Source organism: Sturnira hondurensis, unplaced genomic scaffold, assembly GCF_014824575.4.
Source record: "Sturnira hondurensis isolate 20B ecotype Veracruz unplaced genomic scaffold, ASM1482457v3 Scaffold0021354, whole genome shotgun sequence".
Classification (NCBI taxonomy): Eukaryota; Metazoa; Chordata; class Mammalia; order Chiroptera; family Phyllostomidae; genus Sturnira; species Sturnira hondurensis.
This window is the reverse complement of record NW_028093985.1, coordinates 32564367-32577777: the sequence shown is the minus strand read 5'-3', so window position 1 is coordinate 32577777 and position 13411 is coordinate 32564367. Positions and strand designations below refer to the sequence as shown.

The 13411-nt window shown below is 42.3% G+C and overlaps 1 protein-coding gene across 4 annotated transcripts in view; it reads left to right on the top strand.

Moving 5' to 3' along the window:
* EPB41L4A (erythrocyte membrane protein band 4.1 like 4A) overlaps window positions 1-13411 on the top strand; it is a 246527-nt gene that overhangs the window by 192275 nt on the left and 40841 nt on the right. For 3 of the 4 annotated variants that reach the window (XM_037032184.1, XM_037032183.1, XM_037032182.1), the window contains 3 exons: window positions 3136-3226; window positions 5735-5818; window positions 7043-7156. In XM_037032184.1, the coding sequence (XP_036888079.1) occupies window positions 3136-3226; window positions 5735-5818; window positions 7043-7156 (289 nt within the window). The remainder of the gene's footprint in view (window positions 1-3135; window positions 3227-5734; window positions 5819-7042; window positions 7157-13411) is intronic. The other variant, XM_037032185.1, reaches the window with a different exon arrangement.

The following is a 13411-nucleotide window of genomic DNA, read 5'->3' as shown; positions in this document are numbered from 1 at the left end:
TCTGACAGCATGGATGGAACTAGAGAGCATGATGCTAAGTGAAATAAGTCAGATGGTGAGGGACAAATACCATGTGATCTCCCATTTAAGTGGAACCTAATCAACAAAACAAACAAATGAGCAAAATAGAACCAAAGGCATGGAAACAAGAAACAAACTAACAGGGACCAGAGGAGAGGGGGAGAAAGGAATATGGAGGGAAAGAAAGGGAAGGATCTAGTCAAGGAACAGTTATGAATGACCCATGGACAGGGACAATGGGAGGGGGTGGCATGCAGAGCAGAGAAGAGCAACATGGGAAAATTGGGACAATTGTAATAGAACAACAATAAAAAAATGCAACCCCCCCAAAACCCAGCGTTGGTCAGTTCACATAGTTACAGAGTAGGGGAATCTCTGTGAACAGATTTTTGGTCAGTAGCCCACTGTTTTCAGTATGAAAGAGCAATTAATTTGGTTGTACGATTGGCTGTATCTTACCTCACATAGGCCATGTGTGTGACAGTTACGACAGCTGTGTTAGTGACAGAGTCCTGACAGGTGAACGGTCCATTTTGAGAAAGCCTGGCCGTACTGCTTATGAGTGTCCAAGAGAAGCAGAGTGTGTATACGGTTTTATCCTCCCCAGAGTTCTTTTGGAAAACAATCCGTCCAGTGTTTCATTTTAAACATTATGATTGGGATATTGTGAAAAACCAAATACTGGTTTCTTTAAGAAAATATATATGCATATGTAATTTGACATTTTTTCTATTTAAAAATATTCCTCAGTTGTTTGCCTACCTATTTATTAATTTCTTTGGAAGAGTTGGATGGAAGGAGTGAGAGTGAGAAGCAGCCTTACGTTTCCCATGGTGATTAGTTGTTAGATTAAGAAGAGACTAATCAGTCTAACAGGATGGGGGCTGGAGCAAACCTGGGCTTATTCTTAAGCTAGTTACTCAGTGTTTGGTTAAGATGATGTTGACCTTTACTTGGTGCTCCTTGGACCTGGGCTGTGGGCGGTGGGAGTTGGTCTCTCTGCTGTGCCTCCTCCCTCTTCTAGCCTGAGAAAGCAGCCTAAGGCACTTGAAGTTCTTTTTCATTTATATGAATTAATAATACCTGCTGAGAACAACAGAAAAAACATTTATTAGGAACAATGTCTGGGGCCCAAGTGAATTAATCTCTCCTGCCACTGCCCCAGGGTCATACCACATGGAGTCCCATCTTTGAGAAGCAGCTCCTTCTTACATCTGCGCCTGCAATTTTGGGAATTGCCCTTTACGATTTTATTAATGGTCCTGGCAAAATGAACAGTGGCCATTGCCGTATCAGACAACACATGGGGTTGTTCAAGAGAACTGTGCCCCATTTATTATGGGATTTCCTGGTGAAATTTCCCATAGGCCCCAATGTCATCATTTTCTAATGCCTGGATTCTGAAAGTTGCTTTAGCTTGAGCTGGTCTTCAGTGCCAAGTGTGTCTTCACGCACACTGCTCCATTTCAGGGTTACAAAACAGGGACCAAATCAGATACTGAATTCATGTTCGATTCCTTAGAATAAAGGCTTTTAAACCTCGTATTTGAAGTCACTGTTTGTCTTCTCCATCCAGGGTATATTCATTCATCTTTACCTTTTCTGACGGGAAGTCAGACCTGCCTGCAAATTGCTCTGGAAGGAATTCCCAACTTTGGGGTCAGGGACAGGGTGCTCAGTGTTTTTCCTGTAGACTTTCAGTCTCAGTTGGCCTTGGGAGAAGAATGTTCTCCTCCTGGTCATCCTCTCAGACACTCTCCTCATGAGACACTCTTTTCGTTTGTTTTCTAAAGAGTCTGTCTGTTCTAGTGGACTCCTCATGTAGACTGACTTTTAACTCTTGGAGGCTAGGGCACAGAGGGCACACGGGGACCGTGTGTGTTGGTGGCTTAGAACCATCTCTGTGGCCACACTGCTTGGTTCCAAAGCTGCTCCCTCCTCCGACCCCCACTCATAAGCTGTGGGGACCTTGGGAATGGCCCATTTTTTAAAATTTAAAAGTGGGGATTATATCAGTATTTACTTTATATGATTATTTTGAGGATTATGTTAGTGGCTAGAGATATGTGAAGAGCTTGGAATAGCACCTGACCTATAGTAAGTGCTCAATAAATATTAGTTTTTATTAATATTACACATTCATTTCATGATTTGAAAACTGTTAGTGGTAATGACGCTTTGTACTGGAGGGCTCAAACTGTGCCCGGTCCCCTGTAAGATACCTCTCTGAGGTGGGTATACCTGTGTGGCACCGATCTATTTGAACAAGGACCTCGGGCATCCCCTTGCTGGTTTCCCCTGCGGCATCCCAGTGAGGAGCATGTCATTTGTGAAGAGACATCATTAGTGCCTACACGGTTCACCCTGCAGGCTTACCAGCCCCTGTTCTGAGCATGGGACCCAGACTTCCAGAGGGGCTCTCACTTAGCTCTGTGTAAGCTCCGTGTTGTGTCTGCTGGGGGCTCCCTCTGCTGGCCCACCTCGCGTGTATGCAAATCTGTGGAGTAACAGCTTGTACAAAGTCATTTTAGGTTTTTAGGAATATTTGCACAAATACACTTGAAAACTTTACTTGTGTGTGTGAGTGATACTCTTTACTTCTGTATTACTCTTTTTTGCCATTTGTATAATGAGTTGGAATATTTTCATGTTTTAAGTTTGAAATTGTCTTGTTTGTTTTAGAATGGAAGCCGTCATGGCATACCAACAAATGGTAACTCTTTACAATGTAGTTATCAATTGCTAGGTTTGATATTTTAAGATATAGTACTAAATATCTTAGAATTTTATTTTTAACAGTGTAAAAGCAAAAACTCTCCACGATATAGGGAGTTAACTCTTAGCATCTCAAAAGGTCCCCTTTTGAAGTGGTGTCAGAGTCCACACCCTATAGGACATTGTTTTGTTGAGGGTTGAGGTTTTATTTTTACACCATCAGAAAGTAGCACCTCAGATTTATCATCGGATCCATTATTTATGTGGAGTTGTAATTCGTTGATACATTGTGCCATGACATCCCTAAAATTGCATTTTAAAGTACCGCTTTTGCATCTTTGTGTTTTCCTGATCACCGTGTTCTCTTCTCTGTCTTTTCTTCTCCCTCTCTGTTCCCAGGATCAAACAGCATAAGTCGGGCACCTGCAAACGTGGAAAATGGAGAAAATGAAGGAACAACTAAAATCATTGCGCCTTCACCAGTGAAAAGGTCAGTCGGTTAACTGACGGCATGGAACACTTTATGTAGGCCGTCACAAAGATGATTTTCCCTGTGAGCAAGGTTCAGAATCTTTTCCCTTTGATAATTTGCTTATAATTTTGATCAAAATAGTCTGGGGGCCAAAGAATACTTTAAAATGCCAGCGAATAATGCATCACCAGGCCCTGCCCATCTTGTTTGGAGGAGATGGTCCTGCCGTCTCAGCGTGGTGAACTCAGAGATAATCGGCGGTTTGCATTCTCCGCAGCGAAGTGGAAATTCTGTGTGATTTTTTAAATGGCGTGATATAATGGACTAACTTGGGGGGGCTGTGAAATAAAGTAGATGGTATTCATGTTTAATGTACTATGGTCATCACAGCAGCACACTGAGCTGTGGCCTGGGAGAGGGGGTTTACGGCGTTTAGTGGTACAGGGCTTCAGCAGTCAGCCGCTGCGTGTGTGTGAAGAGCTGTCATGGTCCTCTGCATCTGTTTTCCCAGAAGCATTCCCCAGTGGGAAAACCTTCCTTCATGTATTACCTGGACTGTCTCCCTGCAAGATCAGCATTGTTTTCTGAGACACAGTTTTGGTGTCATTTTTTCCTGTCTCCAATTATGTTCATGGGACAGCGTATTAGAAGTACAATGAGCAGCTTTCATCAGCTCAGTCTCTCTCCAGAGAGTGCTCTGTACACATCATGGGGAAGTCCAAGCAGTAAGAAATGCGCGACCTGGAAAGAATTCTTTGGTTGGCTAGTCCATCTTTTGTTAGTGAATGATGGTGTCTTCATTCATCTGGCTTGTGACTACTTGGAGAAATACTGTTTATAATTTCTCAGCATAATAATTTCAAGATATGAGGATTCTCAGAGTCGCAGTGTTTTTCCCCCCAGGGTTTTGATCGCACTTCCTTTTGTTTAGGTTTAGAACACTCCCTGTACAGATTCTTTTTGGACTGACAAGTTCTTTGCCTTTGCAGACACTTTAGTGTGCTGTGCCTCCCTTGGTCAGCCTCGCAGCTGTGGCGAGAGTTGGCCTAATCTGCATGTACAGGGTGTGCTGTGTAAGTCCAACAGAAGGACAGTAATCTCCCGTGAAATTCAGATCTGAAGCTCTTTAGAATGTATAGAAGTCTGGTCTCCTTTGTAATTGCATCCTTGCCAATAGGCCTGATACCTAACGGGCTGCCAGAATTTTCCCACTCAAACTGTAGATGAGAAATAGCTTAGGGAGCGAGTGCCATTAATTTGCTGCCCAGGATTTTATTGTTCTTTAACTTATGCCTACTCTCCCACTTCCCCTTTCTCCTCGCTATTCCATTTCCCAATCTCCTTTTTCTCACTTTTCTCCCGGATTTACTAAACACATTCACATGCGTGCATGTGCATGTACTTTCTACTGTTGTATCCAATACCTACCATATTTATTACTTTTCCTCAGTTCAAACGTAAGCTTTTACTTTGGAAATTTGATCTTCCAAAGATTTTTAACTTTATAAAAATAACACATTCTTCATCTATAATAGGTTGGTTATTATGATTATTATTATTACTACTCACTATGCACTGGTACTATGAGTTACGTGCTTTTGTCAAATGTATTTCAGACTTATATTCCTGTATGTTTATAATATGCTATATGTTCATAATGGGATACAAGTTTTCTTTTCATTTTTTGAAATGACCTTGTCAATTTTTCTCTCCTTTTTCTTGACTGTTATAAAAAACCCTGCTATCGCTATGTTTGAAGACAGTTATGTAGGGTTGTCCTCAAAAAGCCAGGGTTAAAAGTGCATTAGGAGTTCAGTAGTTCTGTCTTTCTCTGAAAGCCGAGGCTCTGAAAGCAGGACGGGAAGTGAGAGGTGACACATCTCGTCTGCCTGTCTGGTGATGAAGGCTTCTAATTCATCCCTTCCGGGCGTCTCCCATGTGTTTCTAAAACAATTTGTTGAGATTGAGTAACAACCCAGATATATTTACTTTCTTAGGGCAGGAAGATGATACTGGGTCAGGAAATAGCATTTGAAAGTCATTCTGATTTGGAAGGGTGATGCCAAGCAATGGTGGGAGCTGGGCAAAGGGGAAGGTCAGTGTGGGTAGCCCAAGCTGCCCAGAGCTGACCGGCCTGTACAGATTCAGACCCAGATGCAGATCCAGGGGGTCTCTGACCACTACTGAGAAGAGGGAGCCAGCTCACTAGCCAGGATGCCCTTGCTTCCCGTCCTGCAGGTGGGCTCTCTTGAAAGTTTCTTAACAATGGATGACTGGGCTTCTGTTCACTTAAAGCAGCAAAAATAGAAAGAAACAGGGGTAAAAAGACTCAAAAGTACAGTATTTGCTGGATACATGTCTGTTTTTTTAGGCAGCCATTCATATTCTTTTGGGAATGAATCATGGGTATAAATAAACACATTTTTAAATGTTTGTTAAGTAATTTTATTGAAGAAATAAGTATGTGAGTTAACTTCCTTTTATTTTCTAGTTAATTTGTTTTCTGTACTGTTTTTTAAATTAAAGCTTTAAGAAAGCAAAGAATGAAAACAGCCCCGATACCCAGAGAAGCAAATCTCACGCACCGTGGGAAGAAAATGGCCCCCAGAGGTAAAGAGAATCATTATTTTTCTCAAGGAGAACAGTGGAAAAGGGGTTAGCAATTGCTCCTGTCAAATAATGGAATCCAAGTGCTTTGTGGCTGCTCAGGACTGGCACTGGCAGTCAGAGGGCTAGGCCAGTGTGACCGGGAAACTGGGAACTCCTGACGCAGAGACCCACAGGATGTGTCCTAGAGTGAAACTCTCTCCTGGAAAGATGGAAGGAAAACCAGTGGGCATTGAGAAACTGCCCAGGAAGGTCATTGTGATGGTTTAAAGTAATGTCTTCCTGAAAACTCCAAATGAAATATGTTAATGATAATTTCTCCAGTTTCTTAGTTCTTATGAAAACTTTAGTTGAAGACTATAGTTTATGGATAGGGATTCTAGAAGACCTTCATTCCTAAAGATGTATATTTCACTTCTTTTGTTCATTACGATCCAACCAGGGACAGACGTGTGCGTTGTAACTTACAGGCTAGGTAGTTATGGTGATTTCAGGTGTGACCACCCAGGGTTCCGATTCTAGCTCTGCTACTTTTTTTTTTTAAATTGTATTTATTTATTTATCTTTAGAGGGGAAGGAGGCAGAGAGACATTAATGTATGGTTACTTTTCGAGCGTCCCCTGCTGGGAGTTAGCCTGCAGGGAACTGGCCTGCAACCCAGGCATGTGCCCTGACTGGGAATTGAACCACGATCATCTGGTTCGCAGGCCTGTGCTCAATCCACTGAGCTATGCCAGCCAGGGCTAGCTCTGCTACTTTTTATCTCTCTCTCCCTCTCCCTCTCTCTCTCTCTCTCTCTCTTTGTTAAATGGACCTAATAATTGTACTGCAGCACTTAGGGTTGCTATGACGATTAGCTAAGGTAATGAACACAAAGCCTTTAGCTCGGTCAGTGCCTGGCCTGTGGTAGGTTCACCATAAACACAATTTGTTGTTGTTATTATTGCTCTCATTTGTTTCTGTTCATTTCTTACTATGGAAGCCCACCAAGACAGATCCGCTCCTGCAAAATAATGACTTTATGATTTGTTTTACCAGATCCTACCTATCTTCTCTTTCAGTGTACCTTGTCAGCCAGAAGAACTCTTTGCCCACAATTCAGTATTTCCCCTGAAAGTACCAGCTATGTAATTATGAACTCTTCCCTAGAAGCACTTGGTTTAGAGTTAGAGTGTTGCTGCCCTAGGTCCTCTGCGGGGATTACTGACCATTCTTCTTCCACTCTAGTGGGCTCTACAACTCTCCCAATGACCGCATGAAATCCCCGAAGTTCCCTTGTGCTCGCCGCCGAAATCCCTCTTGTGGGAGCGACAACGACTCTGTACAGCCAACAAGGAGAAGGTAAGCTGAACACAGCCCCGGTTTTAATTTTCAACAGAAGCTCTGGGTCCCAGTCATGTTTGTATTACAGGTTATTCTCATAATGTCATGACTGCCTCCCCAAGGTAATAGATAGCTTAGGTTTTTCTGAGAAAAAGTGAGCTAGGGATCCCGAAGCATTTCTCTCAAACAGCCAGAGTTTCAGAGAATAATTTTAAAAATATTAACAGGGACTTGCTGTCTGAATTGTAGTTAAGGCTGATAAGTGAAGAATATATGCATATTTTAACTATATATATCTCGTGTAGTGTGTGTATTGCATTATATAACATTTTATTAAGGATATATGTTAATACATGAAAGATATTAAATGTTTCGCCCTGAGAAGACAAAATTGTCTTCACAGATTAATCTCAGCTGAAGTGATGTGGTCTGCTTGCCAAGTTGATATTATTGTATAAACATGAGTAAAACTCTTCTCAAAGCACAGAAAAATGAATCCTGTTACATTTTACTCAGCAAGTTAGATTGTTTGTGTGATTGCATTTGCATGTGTGTATGCTTTAATTTTTTTAAAAATCCATGTCTAGAAGTTTGGGACTCTCTTTGCAAAGCAGGCTGGGCAATGTGATGGGCCCGAGAGAAGGAGACCTGGAAATGACTTACCAGTGGCATCCACTTTATTCCCACATGATGGGGGTGGTGACTTACTTTGGGTGCTCACATAGGTGGTATTTTATAAGTGACTTTTATAATTATGAGAAGTTCGGGTCACGTTCTCAGACGGCCGTCACGATTCCTTTTGCGCACACTGTGGATCAGGAAAACAAACAGGCCCGTCTTTCTTCCGCGCCCTTTTGTACTTACCGCTGGTCTGCCCTGTTTCATTCCTCCTTCTTCTGCCAGTTTTCCAGGGTCTTATTCCCCAGCTTTCTCAGACCAGGTCTGACTTCACTAAAATCCTTCGATGGTTAAGAAAGAGAGGTCTATATCAATCACCCTCAGCTAGTGAGACTGATAAGGGGGAAAGAAATCATGACCAACAGTGATTAGATAAATAATGGAATAATAATTGGCACTTATCATGTTCTAAGTAATGAGCTAATTGCTTGCTGTATATTGTGTCACTCAATTTTTATAATAACCATATAGAAATGGGCATTCGCATCATTCAGTCATAAGGAATTTATTCATTTATTTCCTCACCTAAGGACATCTTTTTCATTGCTTTCGGTGGGAGGGGTATGGGAGAGAGAGAGAGAAAGGGAATGTGAGAGAGACACATTGATTGATTGATTGCCTTCTCATTGATGTCCCAACCAGGGATCGAACCTATAACCTGGATATATGCCCTGACAAGGAATCAAACCTGTGACCTTTTTTGGCCCATGGGACAATGCTCCAACCAACTGAGCCACACAGGCTGGGGCTCCAGAGGCATTTTTAGCAGAGCGGCATTACTGCAAGGAATTTTGATACATAAGTGTCAGTGGTTTTGAAGGAACAACAGGCAGAGACATGGTACAACTCAGATCTGGAGGCTGTGCTGCCCCTGGGCTAGAGGAATAAAAGGAGACAAGGGGGTGTTACCTAGAGATCCAGGAGCTGCCTCTGCCTTCGAGCTGGCTCTCAGGAGCCTGTGCTTGCTGCTGACATTGCTGGAGGAGCCACCACCGTAGCTCACGCTGTGGAAGCCCCACTTCTCAGCGATGCAAGAGCGGCTGCCACACCTACTGCCAGAGCACAGTGGCTTCCCCCTTTCCCCTGCCTTCAGATCTCACCCGAGTGTCTCTCTGAGTAGAATCCAGCTGGCAACGGAGTCCAGAAAATGTAATTTTCAGGCATTTTGTCTTGGCACTACAGGGCAGATTGCAGACGGGATGGGATGGGGTTGAGTGCCCGTGGGGACGGTTCCTGGCTCTGCATTGCCACCTCACTTGTGCAGTCACAGTCCTTTGTAGCACAGCTCTGTGATTCGGGGCCAGGTCTGTACTCCTGAAAAAGGCAGGGATGATGAACCGCCATTTAAATAAGGAAGGGGGAAAGCTTTTCTGCCTTCTTCCCTACCAAGGATTGGTTCAGTTTGGACAACACTTAAAACTGGGACCATACTGCTGGGAAATACTTTCAAGTGCGCTTGTGTTTATATGTGTGTTGAGGAGGTGGGGCCAGTGGGATTCACTGCACATGTTAAAAATGTGGCACTGTCGGAGCGTTGTGAGATGGGTTATGACAAGTTCTCATTCTTAATTATTAGTGTTCTTTGTCATCATTCCTTAAATAAAATACACATGTTGAACTAGTGGTCATTTTGATTTTAATATACTGAAGAATGAGCTAATCAAGTTTGGCTAAAGTACACCAAAATTTACATTTTTTTCAAACTGAGTGCTTGAAATAGTTTGGAGCATAGACGTTCTCAAATCCAGACGTAGCGACTGCTACACTGAGATCCATTTCTGTTGGCTTCCTGTGGAACAGAGACGTGATTGTGGCGAGTGGTCGCGGGGACTTTCATTGGCACCGTCCGGGTCAGAGGCTGGGCTGATGGTGCCCGAGCAGCCCCGGAGCCATCTGCCTGGCTCTGTGTGTCACTTGAAAGGTCTCATTCAGCACGTGTGTCCTGAGGAGACTAGCCATTGCTGCATGCTGGCATGGATGAGCTAAAGCACGTCCTTTGTTTCTTTTCACTGTAAGTGCCCTATAAATGTCCTGTAAGGGTCCCTATAAGTGCCCTGTAAGTGTCCCTGTCCTTGTTACTCTTGTTCTATCTTCACACATATTTTTCTTTGCCCCTGGACACACATCCCTGGTTAGATGCATTGACTCTAACATTTAAAACCAAGATTTGTCATCAGCATGGAAGAATCTCAAGGACTTTAATAATAGGGCATTCTTTTTCTATCTTTTTAATTTCTACACATTTCTGTGAGACAGGACCAGTATATTGCACTGTGTGCTTTGGGTGTGCCCACCAACCAAAAGTCAAATCGTCTTCCGTCACCACGTATTTGATCCCCTTTACCCTTTACGGCTCCACAACCCCTTCCCTATGGTAACTGCCATCCTGCTGTCTGTGTCTCTGAGTTTCAGTTTTATATCCCACAAATGAGTGAAATCACATGGTTCTGAGCTTTTACTGACTGAATTATTCACTTGGCATGATATTCCCAAGGTCCATCCATGTTGTTTGCAAATGGCAGGATTTCATCTTTTCTTAGGGCTGAGTAGTGTTCCATTGTGTACATGTACCACATCTTCTTTGTCCAATCTTCTATCCAGGGACACTTTGGTTGTCTCCATGTCTTGACATGCTGCAATGAACATAGGGGTGCATATATTTTTGCAAATAAATGTTTTTTGAGTTTTTTGGCTCAATACCCAGAAGAGGGATTGCAGGTCATATGGTAACTTTGTTCTTCTTTTCTTGAGGGACTGCCAGACTGTGAAGGTCTGCTTTGTAATGGGTACTGGGACACCATGTTTTGTAAAGATATTGAACTTTCATGTTTTTCCAGCTGTTTGTTGTTAGGTGAACACAGCTGTCACATTCTGGCAGAGCCTAGAACATTGGTTCTTAAACTTTTTGGGTGATAGAACTCTAAGAATCTGGTGAAATGCTGGATGCATTCTTTAGGGGGCAAAAAGTACATTATGATATACACAGGCAAACGTTTTTGTCATTTTCCAGGTTCATGGACACCCTGAAGCCTGCTTGTTTAAACTTTCCTATGCTAGAAAAAGAAAGCCTGCACACTTTCTGGAAGTACAATTTTTCACCCCCATTCATCTTTATACTTGAAAATGTTTATCGAGTACCTACTTTATGCTAGACACTGTGTTAAACAGCATTAAAGAAAGTGTCTGACCTTTGGCAGTTTACACTTTTGGGGGGAAGAAGTATACAAATCACAAATGTATTTTTGTACTAAACAGTGCAGGTATGACTGCTATATGTTCCTAAGGGGGAGTTATACATAAGGGCATTCAATAAAATATTTTTATTGAAACATAACATGCATACAGAAAAGTATACAGGCTCGGAGAATAATGGCTTGATAAATTTTTACCATTCAAACACCCGTGTAGCCAGCACTATTTGAGGAAGTTTGGCTGAGTTGCTGAATCAAGGAGGTCAGGAAGGGCTCCCTGAGACTGGATGCTGGAGCTGGAATCTGAGACAAAAGCGGGCAAAGAGAGGGAGAGGGGCTAGCACAGGCAGAGGCCTTGGGATGGGAGGGAGCAGGGAGTGTTCATGAAAAAAATAAAGGGCCAGTATTGCTCAAGCATTGAAAGTGGACAGAAAAAGGAAAGAAATGAGCCTTGAGAGAAAGATGGGGCCAGACCTCATAAGATACCTGAACTTTGTTGAGGATTTTGGTTGTCAGACCAGTAGTTTTTAGAAGGGATGACTTCAAGGTCACATTTATTGTGTAAAGGTGCCCTCACTGTTCTGTGGAGAGAAGGTGGGAGGGAATAATCACAGAAACAGAGAGACCAGGCAGCAGGCTCTCCTACGAGTCCTGGCCAAAGAGAATGGGATCTTGAGCCAGTGGGTTGCTGTGGAGACATAAGGGTGTAGGTGGTTTCAAAATCCATCTGGAGGTAAAATTAATAGTTGGCAGGATCAGTATGAGGGTGAGGGAATGAAAGATGTTGAGAACGAAGACCACAGTTATGCAGTTTCATGGATTTAAGTGTAATGCACTGAAATGAGAATCACCAGGACATTACAGGCTTGAAAGGGATAATGTTTGGTTTTTGTGTGTTGAATTTGTGGTATCTTTGAGAAGTCCAAGTGCAGGATTTACATGGATTGTTGGATATAAGTCAGAAACTGGATTAGCTGTCTCAACTGAAATATAAATTTCTTAAAGATTAATTGAAATATGAAGGCTGTTAAGGAATTAATCTTAAAGATTAATTGAAATATGAAGGCTGTTAGAGATGAAGAAATACGAAGGCTGTTTGCTATCTATATACTGACAGATAGTATAAATAGAATGCAAAGACAAAGCCAATGACAGACCTGTGAGAAGCTCCAGCATTTATTGGGCATTGTTAAAGAGATTAGCTTGGTAAAAGAGAACAAAATTGTGGCCATAGGAAAAAAAGCAAGAGAGTGAAACTCTGCTTCCTAAGTGTCTCCCTTCTCTCTTCATTCCCAGAATGCTCGAAGCCTGGCTTGTACGTCCCAGAATCTCACAGTAGAGAATCTCACAGTAATAAGTGGACAGTGTAGTGATTGCAGGGGAGTCAGGGGTGGGTGGAGGTGGAAGAGGGTATGGGAGGATAAATGGTGATGGAAAAAAGTAAAATTTTAAAAAAGAAATGAACAGATACAAAAGAAACGATGTACAGATATAAAATTTCAAAAGATTCGCTGTTGAGATGGTGGAGATGACCCATGTCACGTTGTTCCACACGTCAGCGAAGCCATCAGTTAACATGATCTCCATCCAGAGTTTCCAGTCTTTTTAGTGCACAGTGCTTGAGGGAGAGCCACAGCCACCTGGTGTTTGAGGACACTTTTGTTTGGAGAGACAGAGGCTGGGACAATTAGGAGTTATTTGTGTGTGGGGGGTTGGGGCAGGTAGAGGGGCTCACAGAAAATAGAGATAATATAAGAAACAGTTTTGCCCTGGCTGGTGTAGCTCAGTGGATTGAGCGCCGGCCTGTGAACCAGATGATCGCAGTTAGGTTCCCAGTCAGGGCACATGCCTGGGTTGCAGGCCAGTTCCTGGCAGGGGCCAGTTCCCAGCAGGGGATGCAGGAGAAGCAACCATACATTGATGTTTCTCTTCCTCTCTCCTTCCCTTCCCCTCTAAAGATAGATAAATAAAATATATTTTAAAAAAAAGAAAGTTTTTTAAAGTATAAATATTATCTTTAGAAAATGAAAAATTTGATATTAAAAGGAAACGGTGAATAAAAGGTCTTACCTAGACTTTAATGTGGCAGAATTTAAAATAATCAATAGAAGTTTTAGAAGATAAAGTTAAGGAAATCTTCCCCAAAGAAGATTAAAACCAAAAAAAAAATATATGGGAAGAAGGATACAAAATAATCAAACCTGGATATCAAATGTTCAACTAATAAAATTTCTAAGGCAAAGCCCCTAGAAAATGTAGGAGAGGACACCATTAAAGAAATAATACAAGAAGAAATGCCAGAACTGGATGATCTCACTCTATAGAGAACCCACTTAGTGCTTGGCATAATAGATTGAAAATTAGATTCATGCCAGATCCATATCATTAAATTTCAAAGCATTAT